Source organism: Pinus tabuliformis, chromosome 5_2 (genome assembly GCF_031772625.1).
Source record: "Pinus tabuliformis cultivar Carrire ecotype Pingquan chromosome 5_2, CPIR1, whole genome shotgun sequence".
Classification (NCBI taxonomy): Eukaryota; Viridiplantae; Streptophyta; class Pinopsida; order Pinales; family Pinaceae; genus Pinus; species Pinus tabuliformis.
In genome coordinates, this window is record NC_142306.1 from 1059333920 (window position 1) to 1059355104 (window position 21185).

The 21185-nt window shown below is 31.6% G+C and overlaps 1 protein-coding gene across 2 annotated transcripts in view; it reads left to right on the forward strand.

The window, feature by feature from the left end:
- Positions 1-13828: 13828 nt before the first annotated feature.
- The window catches only part of MCA1 (PLAC8 family protein), a 134259-nt gene continuing 126902 nt past the window's right edge, over positions 13829-21185 (forward strand). The window contains exon 1 of one of the 2 annotated variants that reach the window (XM_089437429.1): positions 13829-15320. In XM_089437429.1, coding sequence (XP_089293555.1) covers positions 14904-15320 — 417 coding nt within the window. In that variant the 5' untranslated portion in view covers positions 13829-14903. The remainder of the gene's footprint in view (positions 15321-21185) is intronic. The other variant, XM_089437431.1, reaches the window with a different exon arrangement.

The window sequence follows — 21185 nt, forward strand, 5'->3', positions numbered from 1 at the left end:
AATTCCACATTATTATGTTATCCTAAATTGGATTGGTTGTTATTATATTTGTGTTTTACTTCAATTTATTTATTCTTCTACTTTTCACAATTTAATCCATCCACATTATTATATTATGTTATCCTAAATTGGATTGGTTGTTATTATATTTGTGTTTTACTTCAATTTATTCATTCTTCTACTTTTCACAATTTAATCAATCCCACATTATTATGTTATCCTAAATTGGATTGGTTGTTATTATATTTGAAAGTGGAAGTTGTTGTAAAAACATCATTAGAAATTTGAAGCTTAAGAATGCAACATGAAAACATAGGAGATAAAAAAACAAGAAGAAAAGTGTGTAATAGAATTTGGACATTATAAATTTTTGATTGCAATGTAAGCATAGAGATAGAAATTGCACCATAGACAAAGGAAAGCATAGAAGTTGACATAAGAAGGAATGCAACAAAAGGTGCACATTATAACAAAAGTGTTAAAAAATGATTACATAAGATATAGGTGAGATGTAGTTATTTATAATTTTTTTATAAATGGTTTTGATTAGATACAATTAGGGAGATTAGTTTAGATGTCTTTTATTAGATAGTTGTGCAATGCTCCATATTAATAAAATTTCATTGCCTTAATATGAGGTAGTTTATTATTCGTTATTTTAATATTGGAGTTTTGAATACTCCAACCTATATATATATATATGAATATTTACTTCACATTACATAAAATATCCCAAATTTAATAAAACTTTATATTATTCATTGGATTTTAATATTGGAGTTTTGAATACTCCAACCTACCAACACAAAAAAAAATATATTTTTGAATATTTACTTCACATTATATAAAATATCCCAAATTTAATAAAAACAATCATAAAGGAATATTTGAAATTCATATTTTATTTTCAATTATTCATTTTTTTCTAAAATCTTAAGATTTATGTTGTTGGTCCATTACATAGTGATATTCTCCATTTTGAAAAGAAGAAATTACCTATTTCCACTTATATGATCATATCACCATGAGACGTTTATCATTTCATATATATATATATATATATATTCTTGGAGTTTTATTTTATATATATATTTTTGGAGTTTTATTTGGATAATCTTTTAAAAAGAATATAATTGTTTAAAAATAATGATGTTTATCTTAATTATTACTATTTTGTATTCTCATTTCCCACATTATGGAACATTTTCTAATATCATATTAGAAAATATGGTACTGGATTGGATTTCAATATGGGAATTAATAAGAATATTTAGTTGAGTCTTGAAAAGGTTGGGATTTTGAGAATTTCCTGATAGGTCAAAAGTTGACCGATGAGAAGGTCCCACAGAAGCAGTTAGCAACAGAGGCTACTCAGAAGTTTGCCCCAGTAATAGGAGGAGTGAAGAAGTCGCTTCATGACTGACACCGTTGCATTTCACAAGATCTGAAAGTACCATAAGAGCACCGAGTTGTTCATAAGGAAGCTTCCCCTCCAACATCTAGTGAGGGAGATTCCTTAGGATTTCAAGACCGATCTAAGGTTTGGATGGTTGCATGTAAGCCTCACTACCTCTTCAATAGTTATTAATGCATACATGTTCAGATCTATCAGTCTTAAATCTTCGTTGCCCTTCGATCGAATTGGATGTTCTCAATTTAGATCGAGGGGTTTTAGATATTTATAAAGAAACTCAGTAGTAGCTCAATCCCTTTCTCGGTTTCTAGATCTGAATATGTAGGGAACTTGAAGCAGAGAATAGAAAATCGTATAGGAGTTCCAGTAGATGTGCAACATCTCATATACAAATGGAATCACTTGCGGGAGCTTTCTCAATTGTAGGACTATGCCATCTTAAGAAACTCCATCATCATATTACTATTGAGATTGCATGGAGGTGCCTTAGGATCCAAAAACCCAGAAGGATCAACATCTTATAAAGATGCTACACGAGGGAAGGGTCCTACATCAATGAAACAATCACAATACAACCTAGGACCATATATTGTAGATCAAGTGGAACAAATGCTTGATCTGGAGGTAAACTTAAAAGAGGTAAATCACCTTTTTTTTGCACTATAATCTACGGTCATGATATAGATATTTAACAATTTTTGGCCAAGATCTGAAGAGTTGAATTAGTGGGTTTTCTCGACTTGGACCAACAACTATGACATATATTTGTGTTTAAAGGGTTTTTTCATGGTTCAGTTCGATACTCAGGAATATCCAAAGAAAGTATTACGGGAAGAGCTCTGGTTCTGGGGAAGAGTCAGACTCTTCCTCACTATGTGGTTCCTAGAATTTGATGCTACAACTATGGTGGTGTCAAAGATGCCAATATGCAGGAGACTGCCAAATCCCCCCTTCCTTTTTGGCATCACAAGGTACTCGAGGACATTGGGAATACTTTGGGGTAATTCCAGAATATGGACGTTGAAAGAATGGAGAAAGGATTATTTATATTTGCCCAAATTTATATGGAAATAGACCTAAGAAAAGGGTTAGCAGATCATATATTGTTGAAACATAAATATTTTCATTGGGTTCAAAACTTAGACTATGAAAATACAACATTTAGGTGTTGCACATGTTTCCAAACAAGACATCTACAGGACACATGCCCACAGGCAAGAAAGATTCCAAAAAAGAAACAGGGGTCAACTCGTAAAACAAAGGGTTGACAACCTTTTGACTCCATTACACTAGAAGAAGAAGAAGAAGGGGAACTCATAGAGGACCCCACAAAACAAGATGATGTGAGTACTTAGGTTTGTGATGGACCTGCGCTCCGGGTGTCGAATGGTATAGATCCAAATCCGATCCATAACTCAGAACATCTTGGAGTTGTGGCATACAAAGAGGATGGGATGGTGGTCACAAAGAGAATATATGTATCAAAAAGTTCAGATTCATACAAAGAACCAACTCCTATAGCGACGTTGAATGATCTCGAAATGGTACCTATTGACCCTCCTTTAGGGGGGTGGTAGAAGGTCTAGAGAAAGAAGGGAAAGAAAGAGAAGGTAAGTGATTTCTATAACACTTAACTTCTTCTTTGTAATCTTTATTTTTTATTTATATTTTTGCTACTAAGCTGAGAGACCACCCATCTTGAATGCTTATAAAATCTGCAAAATGTAATTTTGTTCCCAACAATGAAATTATGATTTTTTTTCCCAGGAAAAATATAGGAATTAATAATCAATATTACATCATAAATAAAGATAGACCAGTACATAGATCATCATAAGAACATGAATAATTAAATTATAGTAGAAAACCTTTCGGGAAAAAAAGCCACTATGAACAAAAAGCTTAATTCATCATTTTCAATTTCAATTAAATTCATGTAACATACACCTTTTTTTTTGTTTTTTTCCTTGTTTGAATGTGTTTATAGAAGAGAGAGAGCATAAGCTCTGTTTGACAATGATAGTACTTGCAACAATGAAATAACTCATATAATAACATCCTTAAATCTGTTGTAGACTATAGATGTTATACCAACTATGAAGCCACCAAGATATTCTCCAAATTATATTTGTCAATAATGTGGAGACTATAGATTTTATACCAACTATGAAGCCACCGAGAAATTCTCCAAATTATATTTGTCAATAATGTGGAGACTATAGATTTTATACCAACTATGAAGCCACCAAGATATTCTCCAAATTATATTTGTTAATGTGGAGAAGATTATATATGTCAATAATGTGGAGAATGTCGTCTGCAAGGGGTTTTGTCCTCACAAACCAAGGAGAAGTAATCTCCTCCACAAGGGGTTTTGTCCTCACAAACCAAGGAGAAGTAATCTCCTCCACAAGGGGTTTTGTCCTCACAAACCAAGGAGAAGTAATCTCCTCCACAAAGGGTTTTGTCCTCACAAACCAAGGAGAAGTAATCTCCTCCAGAAATGACAATACCAAATATCAAAACCAACCTATGAAACAAACTCCACGTTTTTGCTTTTATAACTCTCCCAAAAAGTTCAACCTTGTTCATCAAGCCATGTGGGACTAAATAAAATCACTTTTGGTCTCTTAATTCAAGGCCTCATTGTTATTATTTTCTTTTTAAATAAAATATTTTTTCACTTTATAATTGGCACTTATCATCCCTTGATTAAAAACATTAAAATAATGATAAAATTAAATTTTTTTATTTAAATTTATTAATTAATAAGTTATCATTATTATCTTTAAAACCATTGAACTATATAAAATGATTAGCTATCATTAAAATTTAACCTACAGATAATACTAAAAAAAATTAACCCTACTAGCCAACCCAGTCGATGTTCGAAATTGGCTTACTAAAAATAATGAATATGAAAAAAAAAATCCCAAAATCATCCCAAAAAAATACATCTTACTCATAATCTCGATGAGATCTAAACTAACGATCAAACATTTTTCTAGGAGAAGTAATCTCTTCTAGAAAATGACAATACCAAATATCAAAACCAACCTATGAAATGAACTCCACGTTTTTGCTTTTATAACTCTCCCAAGAAGTTCAACCCTCTTCATCAAGCCATGTGGGACTAAGTAAAATCGCTTTTGGTCTCTTAATTCAAGGCCTCATTATTATTATTTTCTTTTTAAATAAAATAATTTTCACTTTATAATGGGCACTTATCATCCCTTGATTAAAAACATTAAAATAATGATAAAGTTAACTTTTTTTATTTAACTTTATTAATTAATAAATAATCATTATTATCTTTAAAACCATCGAACTGTATAAAATGATTAGATGTCATAAAAAATTAACCTACAGATAATACTCAAAAAAGTTAACCTTACTAGCCGACCCAGTCGATGCTCGAAATTGGCTTACTAAAAATAATGAATATTAATAAAAAATCCCAAAATCATCCCAAAAAAATACATCTTACTCATAATCTCGATGAGATCTAAACTGATGATCAAACATTGCCTTTAATTGCCTCTAAGGTTCTCCAACCCTAACCAAATAGCCTACGAGAATCAACAAATAGGCTAGAGGTCCACCAACTCCACTAGTTAGGAAGGGGACATTATAGTATGATGATGATGATGATGACGACGATGACGACGACGACGACGATGTTGATGCCGATGAAGATGATGATGATGATGAAAAAGAAGCACTCCAAGATCCTTATAGTTAGATTGACTTAACAAGTCAAGAATATTGGAAGTGTGGCAAATGTTTTGGAAATGAGAGAAAAATATTTTGGAAAATAAACCATAAATCCACTGTAATAATTGCCATTGTAAATTATAATCATTAAAATAATAAACCAAAATTAAATTTATTATACTAACATACTAAAGTCCTCCTTAAACTTTATGTAAAAACATACCTATATAAATAGATAAAATAATCACAACCTAAACCTCACAATATGCAATTATGCTTCTAATTAAAATTCATTTACAACTAAAACATCTTACTTTGGAAAAAAAATTCTTGAACAAAAGATTCATTGTAAAACTAAACATCTTACTTTGAAAAAAAACCATTTTAAACATTTTTGCAAGATTATCTTTAAAAAAATGAGTGAAACAACAAAAAGTTAAAATGGAAACTGAAAATCCAGGAAAGAACAACATCCAAGATATATATAACGATAAAAATATGTGATGATAAGAAGAATTCTTATCCTACTATCATGTTGATCACAATCCAAGAATACTACCTACTCTTACGAAATTAATAAAATCAAAAGGTTTTTGAAACATTAACTGTCTTCTCATCAAATCTTACCAAGCAAGAGTTGTTTATATCCTTTTACTCTTAACACTATAAGGCATTTTCAATATTTTGAAATTCACTATTGTCATTTTTTCCTTCGAGGTGAGTTTGTCTTCTTATTATAGGTGGCATAACTTTCTAGTTGGTTTTCAAAGCATTTTCCCATTTTTTTTCAATAACCTAACATTTTTCTTCTATTGGTTAATTTTATCTGGAAATATCATACATAAGTTAGCTTTACCTACAAACACCCGTGGAAGAGAGATAATTGAACATAGGCTAAAATACTTTGTTAGAAAATATATAACGCAACATTACAATTTTTTTGATTAAAAAAAAAAAACATTAAAAGTCTCGCAGATGTAGAATAGATGACTTTAATATTAAAGGTCTCAGATGTAGAATAGATGACTTTAATATCAATAGTCATTGTAGACAATACATGAGATTCCCTAATATTATTATTTTCTTAACGGAGTTGTCTTCAACCTAACTAGTTTTCAATATTAATAACACATTATTATTATTTTACCTATAACAACTTCACATAAATTGATTTTAAGAAATTTTTGGACTCTTATATAATATTTAAGTGTTAAATACTCCAAGATAAAGCGCGCTAAAGAAAGATGGGAGGTTGTAGAAGAGAGTTTTGGTATGAAAATTACAGAACGAATGGACAAGGTCGTTGAAGACTCTTACAAAGACATGATGAGGAGGTTGATTAATTGATTAAGATGGATTGAGGAGGTTGATTAATTGATTAATTGATTAAGACGGGTTAAGATATTATGAGGAGGTTGATTAATTGATTAAGATGGGTTGAGGAGATTGATTAAGATAGATTATTGATGTGTTTTTTCAAATTTCTCCTTAATATAATTTAATATATTTTATTTAATATATATATTTTTTAAATCAAGTTTGGTGAAATTTAATATATTATATATATATATATATATATATCTATATAAAATAAATTTCATTAAACTTGATTTCAAATTTTATATATCTATATATATATATATATATATATTTTGTTCTGAGTGATGGGATTTGAATTTTAAATTTTATTATTTACATTTTATAACACAATTATTTCTAATGGAATTGCTTGAGTGAGTTAATGCGATATAATATTTTATCTTTTAATAAATTATGAATATTTGATATTATTAAAAAAATATTTTGTAATATTTTAAATAGGATAGTGATTTCAGAATGCAAGTATATGTGATTCATACTGTTTTTAGAGGATTTTAAGTCTCGATGATGAACCACATTAAGTGGTTCGAGAAGTGTTCACTTGAAGAATTGGAATGTGATTTATTTGAAGAATTTCTTTAAAAATGATAATGATTATTTAGATTATGTCAATCAATCTTGTCAAAAAATTAGATGATAGTTTAAAACTTCATAAGTTTTTAGAGATAACCATAAAACTCAAGAAGAGTATTGAGAAAATTATAATTTCTAAATATCTTATATATTTTGACAGTGAGATGAGTATATATAGTTCCCTTTAATTAGGTAATCAAAATATGTAATATGGTTTGTGTATTTATTGATCGTTTATATTTCAATTTCAGTGGGATCCTTCAACATGGTGTAATAAAAGTTTATGGATTCTTTAAATTTAATAATAAGATAAATATGGTGGCCATTTAATATAATGTGGACTAGGTTCACAATCCTCGTTATTATTAAATAAGGTTCATTACATAGTGGACACTGAATAAATATAATGTGACCCATTAAAGAAAGTGTACTAAGAAAGCTAAGATTTGGTTATTATTAGAGTTTGCTAACTAGTTATAAACAAGGACATGGTGTTCTTTATGAATCATGTATTGGAGCTTAGTTCATTTGAAGGTTGTCCCTCAAAAAGTGAATACAAGTTGGTCCTTTAATAAAGGGTTCATAAAGGGATCATGGTATTGTGTTTCCCCCTTCAAAGATTTTGATATTTCATAAAGCGTTGAGCATTTTTTATCCACTCTAATTTGAGTAGTTTCAGAGTTCTCAATGTTAAACTCAAGTAGTTGGAGGGTAATCCATATAGTTTGCAAAGTTCAAGGTTTGGTTATTGGTTAGGCCAACTGCATCCTTGACTAAGAAAATTATTCTTCATCTAGTTAGATATTTTGGATGCAAGCTACATTGACTAAATATGCATCCTAATTATAAAACAAAATTTAAATATGTTTTCTTTTAAGTTGATCCAAGTGGTTGAGCCTTTACTTATGACAATGTTGGTTACTGCTAATTTGGTTGGGTTCATTTTTTTTTTGGTGTGGGGTGAATAGATCGTTTCATTAATTATAAAATTTACATATAGCTTGAATTTCCGAAATAAGACTAAAATGCAGGAAATACTTGAGACTAACATGTTGCATAACAATACCATGCATTCAAAAAATACTACACTAATCATAACAACATAGAAAACTCCTTGAGGATTCAAGATTTCAAAGAGGGAAATGCCTCAGACATTTGCATGACTTTTCTCGAGTCCACTAATTGTTCATCATCTTCCTAGATCTGTGCTCTATAGCTCTTGCAACCATTTTTTTGGCTTCTTTGTCTTACGTGAAGACCACCTTGAAATCCATCGTTTGAACCCCAATAAAATAAAATAAATTAATAATTTATTATTGACAGTTTTTGGGCTCCATATTTTGACAACTCATGGTTTTTCCCATGGCAATTGTCCATGACATTTGTTATGATGAAGCCTATTTAAGGCTTGAGAAACTTGATCCCTCTTGGTACTTGGTAGATAAATATTTAACATGGATCTAAGATGGTCTAGTCTTTTATATTTTATTGTAATAATCTAAATTTTTACAAATATATCCATTTTTGATAATTTAAAATAAAGAAAAAAAAAACTGATATTTTCCAAAAAAATTTCTTATGTGATTTCTACCAAATGTTTTTGCTTAAAATTGAGTCTCTTATATTTTATTGTAATAATCTAAATGTTTTACAAATTTTTCCATTTTCGATAATTTAAAATAATGAAAAAGAAAATTGAATGTGATTTCTACCAAAAGACTTTGCTTAAAATTGATATTTGTGAACTAATAAACTTACAAATATTACTAGTTAATATTACACATTCTAATTATAATAAAAATATTTAATAACGTGGAATCTATTTACACAAAAACAACATTACAATTTTGATAAATATTTTATAAATTCCAATAATATAATATATTTTATATGTTAATGCAATTTACATTGATTAACCTATATTCTATTATCTAAACATATCCCTTAAGAATCTATATATCTATATTCTATTATTTAAACATATCCCTTAAGAATCTATATATCTTCTTTGTGCAGCCAACCAAACAAGCTTTTATATGACATTATTTGACTACATTACTCTATGAATACTCTTTAATTCCTTAAGAATCTATCTATCTTCTCTGTGCAGCCTACCAAACAAGCTTTTATATGACATTATTTGACTACATTACTCTATAAATACTCTTTAATTCAGCCATGGGAAAAGAATAAAATCTAAACTGATAATCTCTTTGGTAATTATAAACTCAAACCTTAACACCTTTTCTATTACTTTCTCTTTTCTAGAGAATTTAACTTTAGTAAGATGCTCCTAATAATAAATATAATAATAAGAGTTACCTTATTCGTGTTTCTATACATTATCCAGAAATGAGTTAACAAAACATTTGAAAGGCATAATTTATCATTAAAAAAAATAAACATACCACACATTTAGCAACAGTGATAATGTCGGTTGTTCTAATGTTTTCTTTACGCTTTATTTTCCCAAAAGTAACATAGAATCAGTCAAGAATCATGAGACATTAGAATAATTCATGCCAACACTCTTTACATCTCTTCCATTTTATTTATCCACTCCGTTTTCATTATAAAACCTCTCCTATACTATATTTAAGTCAAGGTATTATGTGCCCAATGTGTACAAGATTGGTCATAACCTCCACTATACTATATTTAAGTCAAGGTATTATGTGCGGAGTTGTCTATAATGCGATTTTTTGGAGATTCCGGTGACGGAATCCGGCGGAAGACATTGAGGTTAAATCTTGATTTGTTGTAGTTAAAATGGTTTTTTAACTGCATATTTGGATTCAGCACTCTGGAAAACCCCTAGGACGCTTTCATTGTGCAGAAACTAACTATCAAACTTGCGATTCCAATAAATTCCTGGCAGATTTCGACCGGAAAAACCCGCCAAAAAAACTTTTAAAAAATCACGTTATAGACAACTGCACTGCATTATGTGCCCAGTGTTGTCATAACCTCCACTACATTTAGCTCAAAGTATTATATACTCACAATGAAAATAGTTGTCGTTTTACATCATACAAAATAATCATAAATATATGTGTGTCTTTGTCGCAAAGAACTTTATCATTACATCATAATATAAGGTATATAAATAAAATAATAATATATATCTTTGTCGTAGTAGAGTCTCTATAAATTAAGAGAATTGTGAAGTAAATGTGATGCGTGACCACTTAACTGACGTCAAAATAGGCCAGATACCCGAATCCACTAAACTACACTACACCCCACCTACTTGGAAAAGCACCAACCATATATATATGTATATATGTCACCACATATACATATATATATGTATATATATCCCCACTCTCGCTAGATCTTTCGTAAAGGCTAGTCTCTTCATCTCTATAGTTCCGCCGTCATTAAATGTGTGGTGGATGGTTTCCATAGCAATGTTGCGTAGCTTTCAATCCAAAGCGATGGATCATTTTGCGTAACTTCCAACACCACGTTGACTAGACTAGACGCCCCCACGCCAAGTGAATGAGATAAGGTCTCGAAGCTTGGGCAATATTTTTTTTTTAATGCTTACCTAAAGTTCATTGCGGGTCCCACAAATATAACAGACATCATAGATAACATTAAATGATAATTTATTTATAAAACATTTACTTTCCCATGTGTTAAGGTAAAGGTAGATAGAGATGTGGGACGCTCTTAGGTTCCCTCGGTCTTGGGGAGCACTGTCACTTTCTGTGGTGCCATGGGTCTCGTGTTTTTCAATACAACAAATATATGTTTTATGCGTGTTAAGATATTAGTTTTTATGGTCAGATTTTTGTTTTTTGTTTTAACAATCTAGTTATTGAAATTTGTTTAAACCATTTTTATTTTAATTGGTTATTTGTAATATAAAAATGAATTTATTTATTTTGAATATTTTTATTATAATTAGTTGTTAAGGTTAATATTTGCCATTTTATCAAAAATCCAAAATGATTTTTATTTATTTAAAGATAATTTATTATTATTATTTTAAAGATAATTTTTTATTTTTTTGTTTTTTTTTGAAATAGTGAAGGAAGGATAATTTGTATACATGTAAAGTATAATTTTTGTGTTTAGATTTGTTCCATCAATACTTAGAATTTCACAATTTTTGTGTTTAGACTTGTCCTATCAATACTTAAAATCTCACAAGAAATATAAGCTTTAAGTTATTTTTCTAAAGAATAGTTTCAAAGAAAGAAAGGAGTTTTGCTATTGAACCCTAAGTTTGATGGACATATCTAAAGTTAATATTGCAGACAAAAATTTTAAAAGTTGAGTTCTATCAAGTCAGGTAAGGAAATTGAAAATCTTGGAATGGCTAGGCCCACTAAGAAAATTGGCATTGCAAAGATAATTCAAATATCTAGAAATCTTCTTTCTCTTTAAAATGATTCATCAGTGGTGGGATTGGAAATGGAAAAAATCACTACCTTTACAAAGTACAACTTTGCCTTGCGGTTTTTCTTCCATCATATCTTAAAACATAGATTTAATGGATTATGGTCCTTGAAATCCAAACATGGTTATTTTAACATTATAGCATGTGGAAAGTAAGTTTAGAACATCTAAAAGCTCTCTTTTGTCTTCCTTGAGTGTGAAAATCTACAATCTACATTATCAATAGTTTGGGCAAGTGGAGAGTGTGCAAATCTATATTATTGATAGTGTAGGTAAGTGGAGATGTTGAAGATCTTGTTTTAACTTTGTTCCTTAGCCAAGTTTATGTGGAGCCTAGGTCAAGTCTTTGTGCTAATAATACCTCCCTACATCTATATCTTGGAGCATTGCCTTGTTAGGTGATATGATGCATTTGCCTTTGGATTTTCATTATGCTTAGACACAAGCATAAAATTGAAGTTTTTCGCTTATTTCAAAGAAGTGTAATGATGTTGTGTTAATTAAACAATACCATCAAGAAGCTTTTCATAGGAAGACAACCCATCAACTTTTCTTACTGTGTTTGTGTAGATCATGAAACATATATGAAATTAGTAATGGAGATGGAGCATCTCTAATAATATCTAGACTTCTGGGTACGACTGTGTTACACTACGAGTGTGTGGAGCCTCTTAAATCCTCTTAAACTCCTTTAAAAGTTTACAGAGTGTGACTATTGTTAAACATTGACCATTTATTTTGATATTTTTAAATACTTTTTTATAATAGATTTTGATGCTTTTTTGGCTTAATAATTTTTTTGTTCTTAAATTTCGATATTTTTACAAGTAAACGAGTACTACCATATAAATTAAATAGTTGATAAATGTTCATCGACATCAACAAACTTATCTCATGATACATTTCACATTATCAAGATTAAAAAAACATAAAAAAACTAAATTACAACTTAATTTTAAATTATTATTATTATTATTATTATTAATTATAAAAATAATTAATATATGAGTTAAATATATATACATCTATGCAACAACATTCTTAATCATGGAGATTCACCCCAATTTTGTTTTGGAGATTCTTAATATGTAAATAATTTTGGTTACAATACCATGGATTATCAATACCATATGCCCAAAAAACCCTAAATCATTTTATAGTATATATATAAAATGGTCATCAACTCCACCCTAGAAGATCAAAAGTATATCTCTATTTTAACTAGCTCAAAGAAGAAAATTAATATAGCAAAGATTAGAACGAATTCTCATGAGCTCCATAGTGAAACAGTTCATTGGGCAGTTCCTAAAACACCATGGATGGAAAGGATCTGCCATCTATGTGAGAATAGGAACATCCAGGATGAAAACCACTTCCTCTTAGAGTGCCCTGCGTACAACCACATTAGATCTCAGTTTCACAATCTTTGTTACAACACTGACCTTCCTGGCCTTTTACAATGTCAAAATTATAGTGAGCTCGGGAGGCTTCTCTCCAAGCTTTTTGAGCATAGGAATAAAATCTTAAATCAAAATAAATAATTTGTTTCTTTAGGTGCGATAAACCAATAGGAATAAAATCTTAAATCAAAATAAATAATTTGTTTCTTGAAGTCCAATAAACCAATGTTTGGTCTCAGGGGATGTTAACCATCATCAACATCATCATACGAAATGACTTTTTTCACAACATTTTTTCTACTTAATTTTAATTGAAATCCAATAATTTTTTTAAAAAAACTTAAATTTAAACTGTTTCATCAAATTTAAATGCCCAATTTTTTTTCCGTCTATAAATTAAATTACACTTTTTTATATATATACTTTTAATTTAATTTTATAATATATATTTTAATCCAATAAAAAAATAACTACTTTAAAAATAAATCTTAAACCTTTTATCTCTAATTAATATTAAAATATTATATTAATTAATATAAAAAATATTACATTAATATTTGATAAATTAAATTCCAATCATTAATTTCCCTCTCAATTCATTTTGTAAGCTATACAATTGAATCTGAACTCATTCATTTCTCATTTTAATTAATTTATCTTCATAATTATATATATATATATTTTTACAAAGCGTTAGCCGTACCACATAGTGGATTTTTTAAAATGTATTGTATTTCCGCTGGCGAAAGATCCCCTAATGGGGCATCTCGGTTTAGCGGACCTCCAATTGGACGTGGTAAGCTTAAAATATAAGCTATTGAAAGTCGAGGAATAAAGTAAGCGAGAACAGAGATAAAGAAACGAGACACTACAGTCAATCCCTAGTTTTTCTTGAGGCCAATCACATGCCGCACGTCCCGGCAAAACATGTCAGGAGCCCCGCTAGCGTTTACAGCTCAGAGTAAATAATCCTCCATCCAGAAAGTCCTTCCTCTTCTGTGGATACCGGAGTTAACAGGTGGATTTCCCGGCAAAGCACTGGCCATAGGGCCCATTTAATACCGATTGACGTCCGGCAGGGTCGAAACAGTGTACTCGATTATTATGCTGTGAGAGAGCAGAAAGAGAAACGCATTTCGAAGGAGCGAAGGTTTTAAAGCACGAAAATTTGAGTGCATTGTGGCGAAGGAGGCGGCGAAATGCGGCTGGAACGGAAGGGACTGTTTTTGAAAGGTAAGCCTCGGCTTCGAACCCTGTTAAATTTGCGCCGGAATCTTGAATCCGAGGGAGTTTAGAGCGCTAAATGCAAGGTTTTCAGAAACAGAGCTTAAAACGCTGCATAACAGGTGAATATAACCGCTCCGGGAAATCAATTTGGGGCATTGTTACTTTATTTTGTGAGTTTTGTGTCGGCACTGTAAATGCCAGCTACGATAAGTGAAAATTTGCCAGTTGTGGCTCTGAATAGTGAATTTTTATTTTAGATGCTGAGGATCAGAAGCTTAGAGTATATATATAAATAATAATGCGTGCCTTGGAAATGAAGAATGTATATTGAATGTGAGGGACGGTTTAGGCTAAAGATTTAAAGATTATGCTTTCGGTGCCCCGAGCCTTGGATTTCAGAAGCACTTTAGCTTATAATGGTACAGGATGGATGAGTGATGCTGTTTTGTAGTTATAACGCGAGCGTAAAAACCGTGAAGTGTTTAGATGAAGGTAAAAGGAAGCGGTTCAAGGTCATTGTGGCTGTATGTTTTTTGATGCACATCCAAGTACATTGAAATTTTAAGATATTTGGCTGCAATTACAGAATTTTGCCACAATTGTCAAGGTACACTGTATTCTGTGAAAATGCGCAGGACCGTGGGTTACTGTGCGACTATTTGACGGAAAGTGGAATAATTTGATGAGATTTGATGAAATGCAGGCTTATGCATAATTTTTTGGCCTTTCACGATCGGATAAGAGTGGCTAACTAAGAAATTGAAAGTTTTTGAAAGGATCTCATCATCATGAGGACGGCACTGCATTGGGAGAATCTGGGCGATCTAGCGAATGTCGCCCAGCTGACGGGACTTGACGCCGTGAGGTTGATCGCTCTGATCGTCAAAGCTGCCAGCAGTGCGCGGATGCATAAAAAGAACTGCCGTCACTTTGCACAGCACCTGAAGCTCATAGGGAACCTGCTGGAACAACTTAAGATTACGGAATTGAAGAAATATCCCGAAACCAGAGAGCCTCTGGAGCAGTTGGAAGATGCGCTGAGAAGGTCATATGTTCTTGTCGACAGTTGCCAAAATAGAAGCTATCTGTATTTGCTTGCGATGGGATGGACTATCGTAACCCAGTTCAAGCAAGCTCAAGCAGAAATTGACAGATATCTGAAGATTATCCCTCTCATTAGCCTCGTCGACAACCACAGAGTTAAGGTTATATTCTCAGGCCCTGTTTCGTGGTTTGCTTTTCTGTTCTGTCATAGTACTAATTTGATGATTTATTTCTTTTTCATATCAGAATGGGAATCCATCTATTTATTTATATAAATCATCTTATTTCCGATCCAATTTGTTTTTATTGTGCGAAAAGCAGATTAGGATTAAGGAAAATCCTGTGTTTTCAATTTTTGTTTTTATGTTGGGTAGTAGAGGCCATGCCCTTATGTGACAAAAAGGGAGGAAAAACCAAAGGTTCCAATGGTGTGAAGGGGTAATAAAAACGAACAAAACATATTGTCCGGCTTCATTTGATGCTGGATCCCAAAGATTTTACTGCCCAAAAGTCAAAATTGCGAATAAACAGATATATCCTAATGACCAGGTGAAGGATTTTATTTTCCTTCCGTTTTTCTTGAAGTTAATCCATCCATTAGAAACCTAAACAATCCATTTGGATAAAGTGAGTCAGTCCCGCTGAAGAATTAGACAGTACTTTCAGAGTCTCAGAGTATGAGTTGTAGGAGTCAGTTCTGATAATGAAATGAGTATATATATTTCCCTTTCATCGTGCAAAATTCATATACAGTCTACTGCGAGGGCTTATAACGAAATGAGTAACATTACCCTTTCAACCTCGTGACTGGTCTCGCATGTAGGCTGTTTTGAGTTGTGATAATGAAATTTGTTATGTATTCCACTTTCATGGTATCATGGTCTTGTTTATTGCTTATTTATCATCTAAGACTGCATTTTTCTTCTACTGCAAGAGTTGCACATCTTCCCCTCATCAAATTAGTCCTACCGTGCTGCTCATGCACTATCTGTTTGGTTCAACAGTGTACCCCTCAGAGTCGTATATTCTCCCCTTAATCAAACTAGTTGGACAACCTATTTGGTTGTGACCTTCATAGCGTTATCCCTTAAACATGTTTCATAAACCTGTTTGGTTCAACATTGTACTCTAAGTGGTGCACATTCTCCCTAACCAAATTAGTTGGACAAAGCCGCTTCTACACCGCCCCGCCTATTTGGTTGCTGACCTTCTTAACGTTATCTCTTAAACATGTTTCGCTTACCTGTTGAACCATGTTATCCCTTAAACACGTTTCGTTTACCTGTTTGGTTCAATAGTGTAGAAGTGTCGATTCTGCCCTGACCAAATTAGTTGGATAATGTGGCTTATCCACTACCCTTTTGGTTGCTGACCTTTCTTCGCGTTCTCGCTTCAACATTTTTCGTTTACTGATCTTCTTAGCCGTATGTTTTTTTTCTTTCTTATTATAATAAGTTTGCAATTTGTGCAATTTGAATTTGTGATGATGATGATAGTTGTTAAAGTCCACTGAGACCAAATTGGTCTATTGGACCTATAATTTTCTTAGTTTTTAATTGTCTGGCTCCTCGTCTTTCTTGGCGAGATTGATGTTGTAACTTTCTTTTTTTTCTCTACGGTCTTCCAACTTCCTGTGTCTTGCATCTCCTTCATCTCTTCTGGTTCTTGGGACATTGGTGTCTTAGCTTCGCGATCTACTGTGTTCGTCCTCTTGAAGATAGACGGAGAAGAAGTTTGGTTTAGGAGATCTGCTTTGTTGTTAAATGAAGATTTATTTTGTGTGGTATCTGAATCCTCATAACTGTTGATGCTTGAGGGGTTGTCGAGTTCACTTTTTTGTTGGTGGGCAGGGCTTTTTCCCTTCTTGTCTTGAGAGTTGTTTCTTTCTTGTGATTCAAAGTTTTCTCTAGAGTGTTCTTCTTTGATGACAGTGCAGTGTTTTTTTTGTGCTCCTTCCCACCATGTAGATCTGTGGTGGTTTTTTCTAGCAGAATTTTTCTGGGAGGCTTTTGGGCAATTTTTGGCTAGATGGCCTGTCTCAAAGCAAGATCGACATTTGAAGAGGACACTTTCATAATCGAGTTTTTGGTTCCACACATAGTCTTTACTTGTTAGGTTTATTTCAGCTGGGAATCCGGCGCCGAAGTCCATTTCCACACAGATGCGTGCATAGGTGGTTCTGGCATATTCCTCTGTTTCTGGGCACCTGCAGTAAAATTTCCCAATTGCATTTCCAATGGCTTTTAGCGAGGAGAGATTCCAGAGGTGCAAGAGTAGGCTTAGCAATCTCACCCAAACTGGTGTTGAGGTTATGACTGCTATTGAGGGATTGAATGATGGGTTCCATGGCTTCATGAATAGGTCTGAGTTTTCCCAAAACCAAGGGCCGGAATCTAGAATACATTGTCTGCTTTTAGGATTTTCAAAATCTACTATAAATAAACCCCTAGCACAAGGGTAGATATTAATTTCATCATAAATGACAGTGTTCCATACCTCCGAGATCCAATTGTGGAGAGCTGTCAACCACGGCCAAAAACCATTGAACCAACAGATTAGGGCACTTTCGGAAAACTTCAAAGCCTCATCGAGTGAGGCCTGGACCACCTAGACAGTGGGAGCTGGGGCTTCACTGACGATATGGGCAGGAGCTTGCCCTCCAGAAGCGGACGGAATTGAGCCAACAATTATTTTCGCGAAGCTGGCAGCCATATTTGCTCGTAGAAAGCCGAGACCCAGCAGTAGAGAAACAAGGCAGAATATTAGATCTAGATCTAGCCGCAGAAGATTAGATCTAGAACCTAGCCACAAAGAAGATTAGATCTAGATCTAGATCTAGCCGCAGAAGGTTAGATCTAGAACCCAACAGGAAAAAATAAATCATCGACTTTCGCTTCATGAACCACTCGATCCGGAGATGCCCACGTATCGAAGTAGTGATTTTTCCCCTTTGTACCTTAAGTTTGCAATTTGCTAACTGAAGTAGTTGGAATTTTTATACATTTCATTTTGTGGCAAATTCCTTACAATTTGTAGGTAGCAGCACATTCCCACATTCCCTAATTGAAATAGTTCGACAATTTTACTTTGCGTTACATTTCTTAATAGCAGTAATTTTTTCCCTTTTTACATTAAATTGAAATAGTTCGACAATTTTACTTTGTGTTACATTCCTTAATCGCAGTAAATTTTTCCCCTTCCCACATTAAATAAAATTGTGTTACATTCCCTAATAGTAGTAATTTTCCCTCCTTCATACATCAAATAAAATTGTGTTATATTCCCTAATAGGAATAATTTTTTCCCCTTCAATTTCTATGTAGCACATTCCTTAGTTGGAAAATTTTGCTTATGAATTCCATTTTTATGGGTTATTTTAAAGTTTGATATAATTTTTTAAATAAAAATTTAAGTATTTGTTCGTAATTTGTAAGTAAGAGCAAGATATTTCATAAAACTCAAAGATCATACAACAACAAAACTTATAAATTCAAGATCATACAACAACCAAACTTATAATTTATAGTTATAAATTTAATAGTTCAGAAAGCAAAAACTTTCCAACAATTGAAAATAAACCAGATTAACGAAACCTATAATTTTGTATTTGTATTTACACATACACATATCTCTTAAAATTTTACATTGAAATTTATCATACTCTTTTTATTTGTAACTCATAGTTATAAGTTTAATAAACCCAATTAACGAAACCTATATATTTTATATTTGTATTTACACATACACATATCTTTTAAAATTTTACATTGAAATTTATCATACTCTTTTTATTTGTAACTCATAGTTATAATTTTAATGGGTTAGAAAGCAAAAACTTTCCAACAACGGAAAATAAACCCAATTAACAAACCTATATATTTTGTATTTGTATTTACACATACACACATCTTTTAAAATTTGAAATTGAAATTTAACATTCTCCTCTTTTTATTCGGAAAGCCTTTGCTCAGGATAGTGTTTAAAATAAACCCAATTAACGAAACCTATATATTTTGTATTTGTATTTACACATACACATATCTTTCAAAATTTTACATTGAAATTTAACATACTCCTCTTTTTATGTGGAAAGCCTTTGCTTAGGATATTGTTTGTAGTTGCTTTTAATTTGCATAATTTCTTTTAAGATATATTCAAGGAATATATTGTTATATAGTATTAAGATTTTGTCATTAGGGTAATGTTGGTAGCTCTAGTTAAAATACAATGTTGTATATTGTTAAGATTTTGTTATTACAATGTTGTATAATGTTAAGATTTTGTCTTAAGATAGTGATGCATTTAATCTGCATGATTTTCTTTTAAGATGTGATTTAGTATATAATATTGTATAGTGTTAAGAATTTGTAATGTGGATAGTGTTGATAGTTGATTTTAATTTGTATGGTTTTTTAATATAGTGTTGTATAGTGTTAAACTTTTGTCATGAAGATAGAATAATGCCAGTAACTGTTTTTAATTTACATGGTTTCTTAATATAATCTTGTATACTTAAAGATTTTGTTATTAAGATAGTGTTGATAATAGCTTTTAATTTGCATGGTTTCTTTTTAATATATGCTCTAGTAATATAATGTTGTATAGTGTTAAGATTTTGTCATTTAAGAATTTAAAATAAACGTATTTGTGGATAAGTTGAACTAAGACTTTCTCATTATATCTTTTCATCATTGTTATGATGAAAAATTTTATGTAGCATTTTTTTCCCCTCTACATGAGCCCACTTGGGCGGGGCCTCATGCTTAGTTGACCTAAGTGTTGGGGGTCTGACCCTGATGGACCTAACAAGAATTGAACCTGCTCTTCATGAAAGAGGGCCAATAAACATGGCGGGGGAGCCCACTTGGGCGGGGCCTCATGCTTAGTCGACCTAAGTGTTGGGGGTCTGACCCTGATGGACCTAACAAGAATTGAACCTGCTCTTCATGAAAGAGGGCCAATAAACATGGTAGGGGGCGTCAACCAACTAGGATACCCATTAGGGCTATACTTTATATAGCGTTTACTAATATAAAATATTAATTAGGGATGTGTGTACTTTATTTATCATTTAATAATATAAAATAGATTAATGATGAATTTTAATGTATTTGTGTATATATATATATATATATATATTTATGCTTGGAAAGTTTGTTATGTTATATCAAATTGTTTTTTTTTCTTCTAATTATTCCATAGAATGTTATTTCAAATTGATTAATCATTAATATATTTATTTTAATAAGATATTAGTAATATGTGTTCTTTCAAAATTTTAATACAATTTTAACAATATATATTGGACCAACTTGTAAAGCAAAGCAGACACTTCATTTAATTATATTACTTTGATGGGGTAATGTAGTCTAAATTATAGACAATTAAAGACTTCCTCAACCAACACATTTAGTGAATTACATATTTTTAAAATGGTTTCACTATGTTGTATCAACTTGTAAACCAAAGCAAACAATAGCGATATATATATATATATATATATATATATATAAAATAAATTTCTTTCATAGTTTTCTATTGAAATTAAAATATTTTACAATGAAATCTGTTCAACATACATCCAAAAGAGTGTCTTGGGAGATCATGTCCACCAACGGGGATAACCCTAGACACAACTTGACAACAATAAATAAAATTGACTATAATACTCTAGAACTAGAAACTATAAGAACAACAATTTCAATCCCCCAGTTTCTCAAGGGCTTTGGTAACCCACAATAGACGTTAAAACATAGTGCATTGTGGATTTATTAGTCAAGAATGATAACTAGCAAAATGGAAGATGAGTTAGCGTGAAGAGAGTTTTGAGTTGGAGCGTTGATGATTGCAAACACCTCTTGGTGTTCATTTGATTCAGCGTAAGAATCAAAGACCACATAATGCTCTACTTGAGTCAATTTGACTACAATATCATCCAAATTATACCCGATGTTCCTCAATATGCTCTTGATTTCCTCCTGACCTGCAAACAACTTATAGTTGTCTACTTGCTTATCTCATATTAC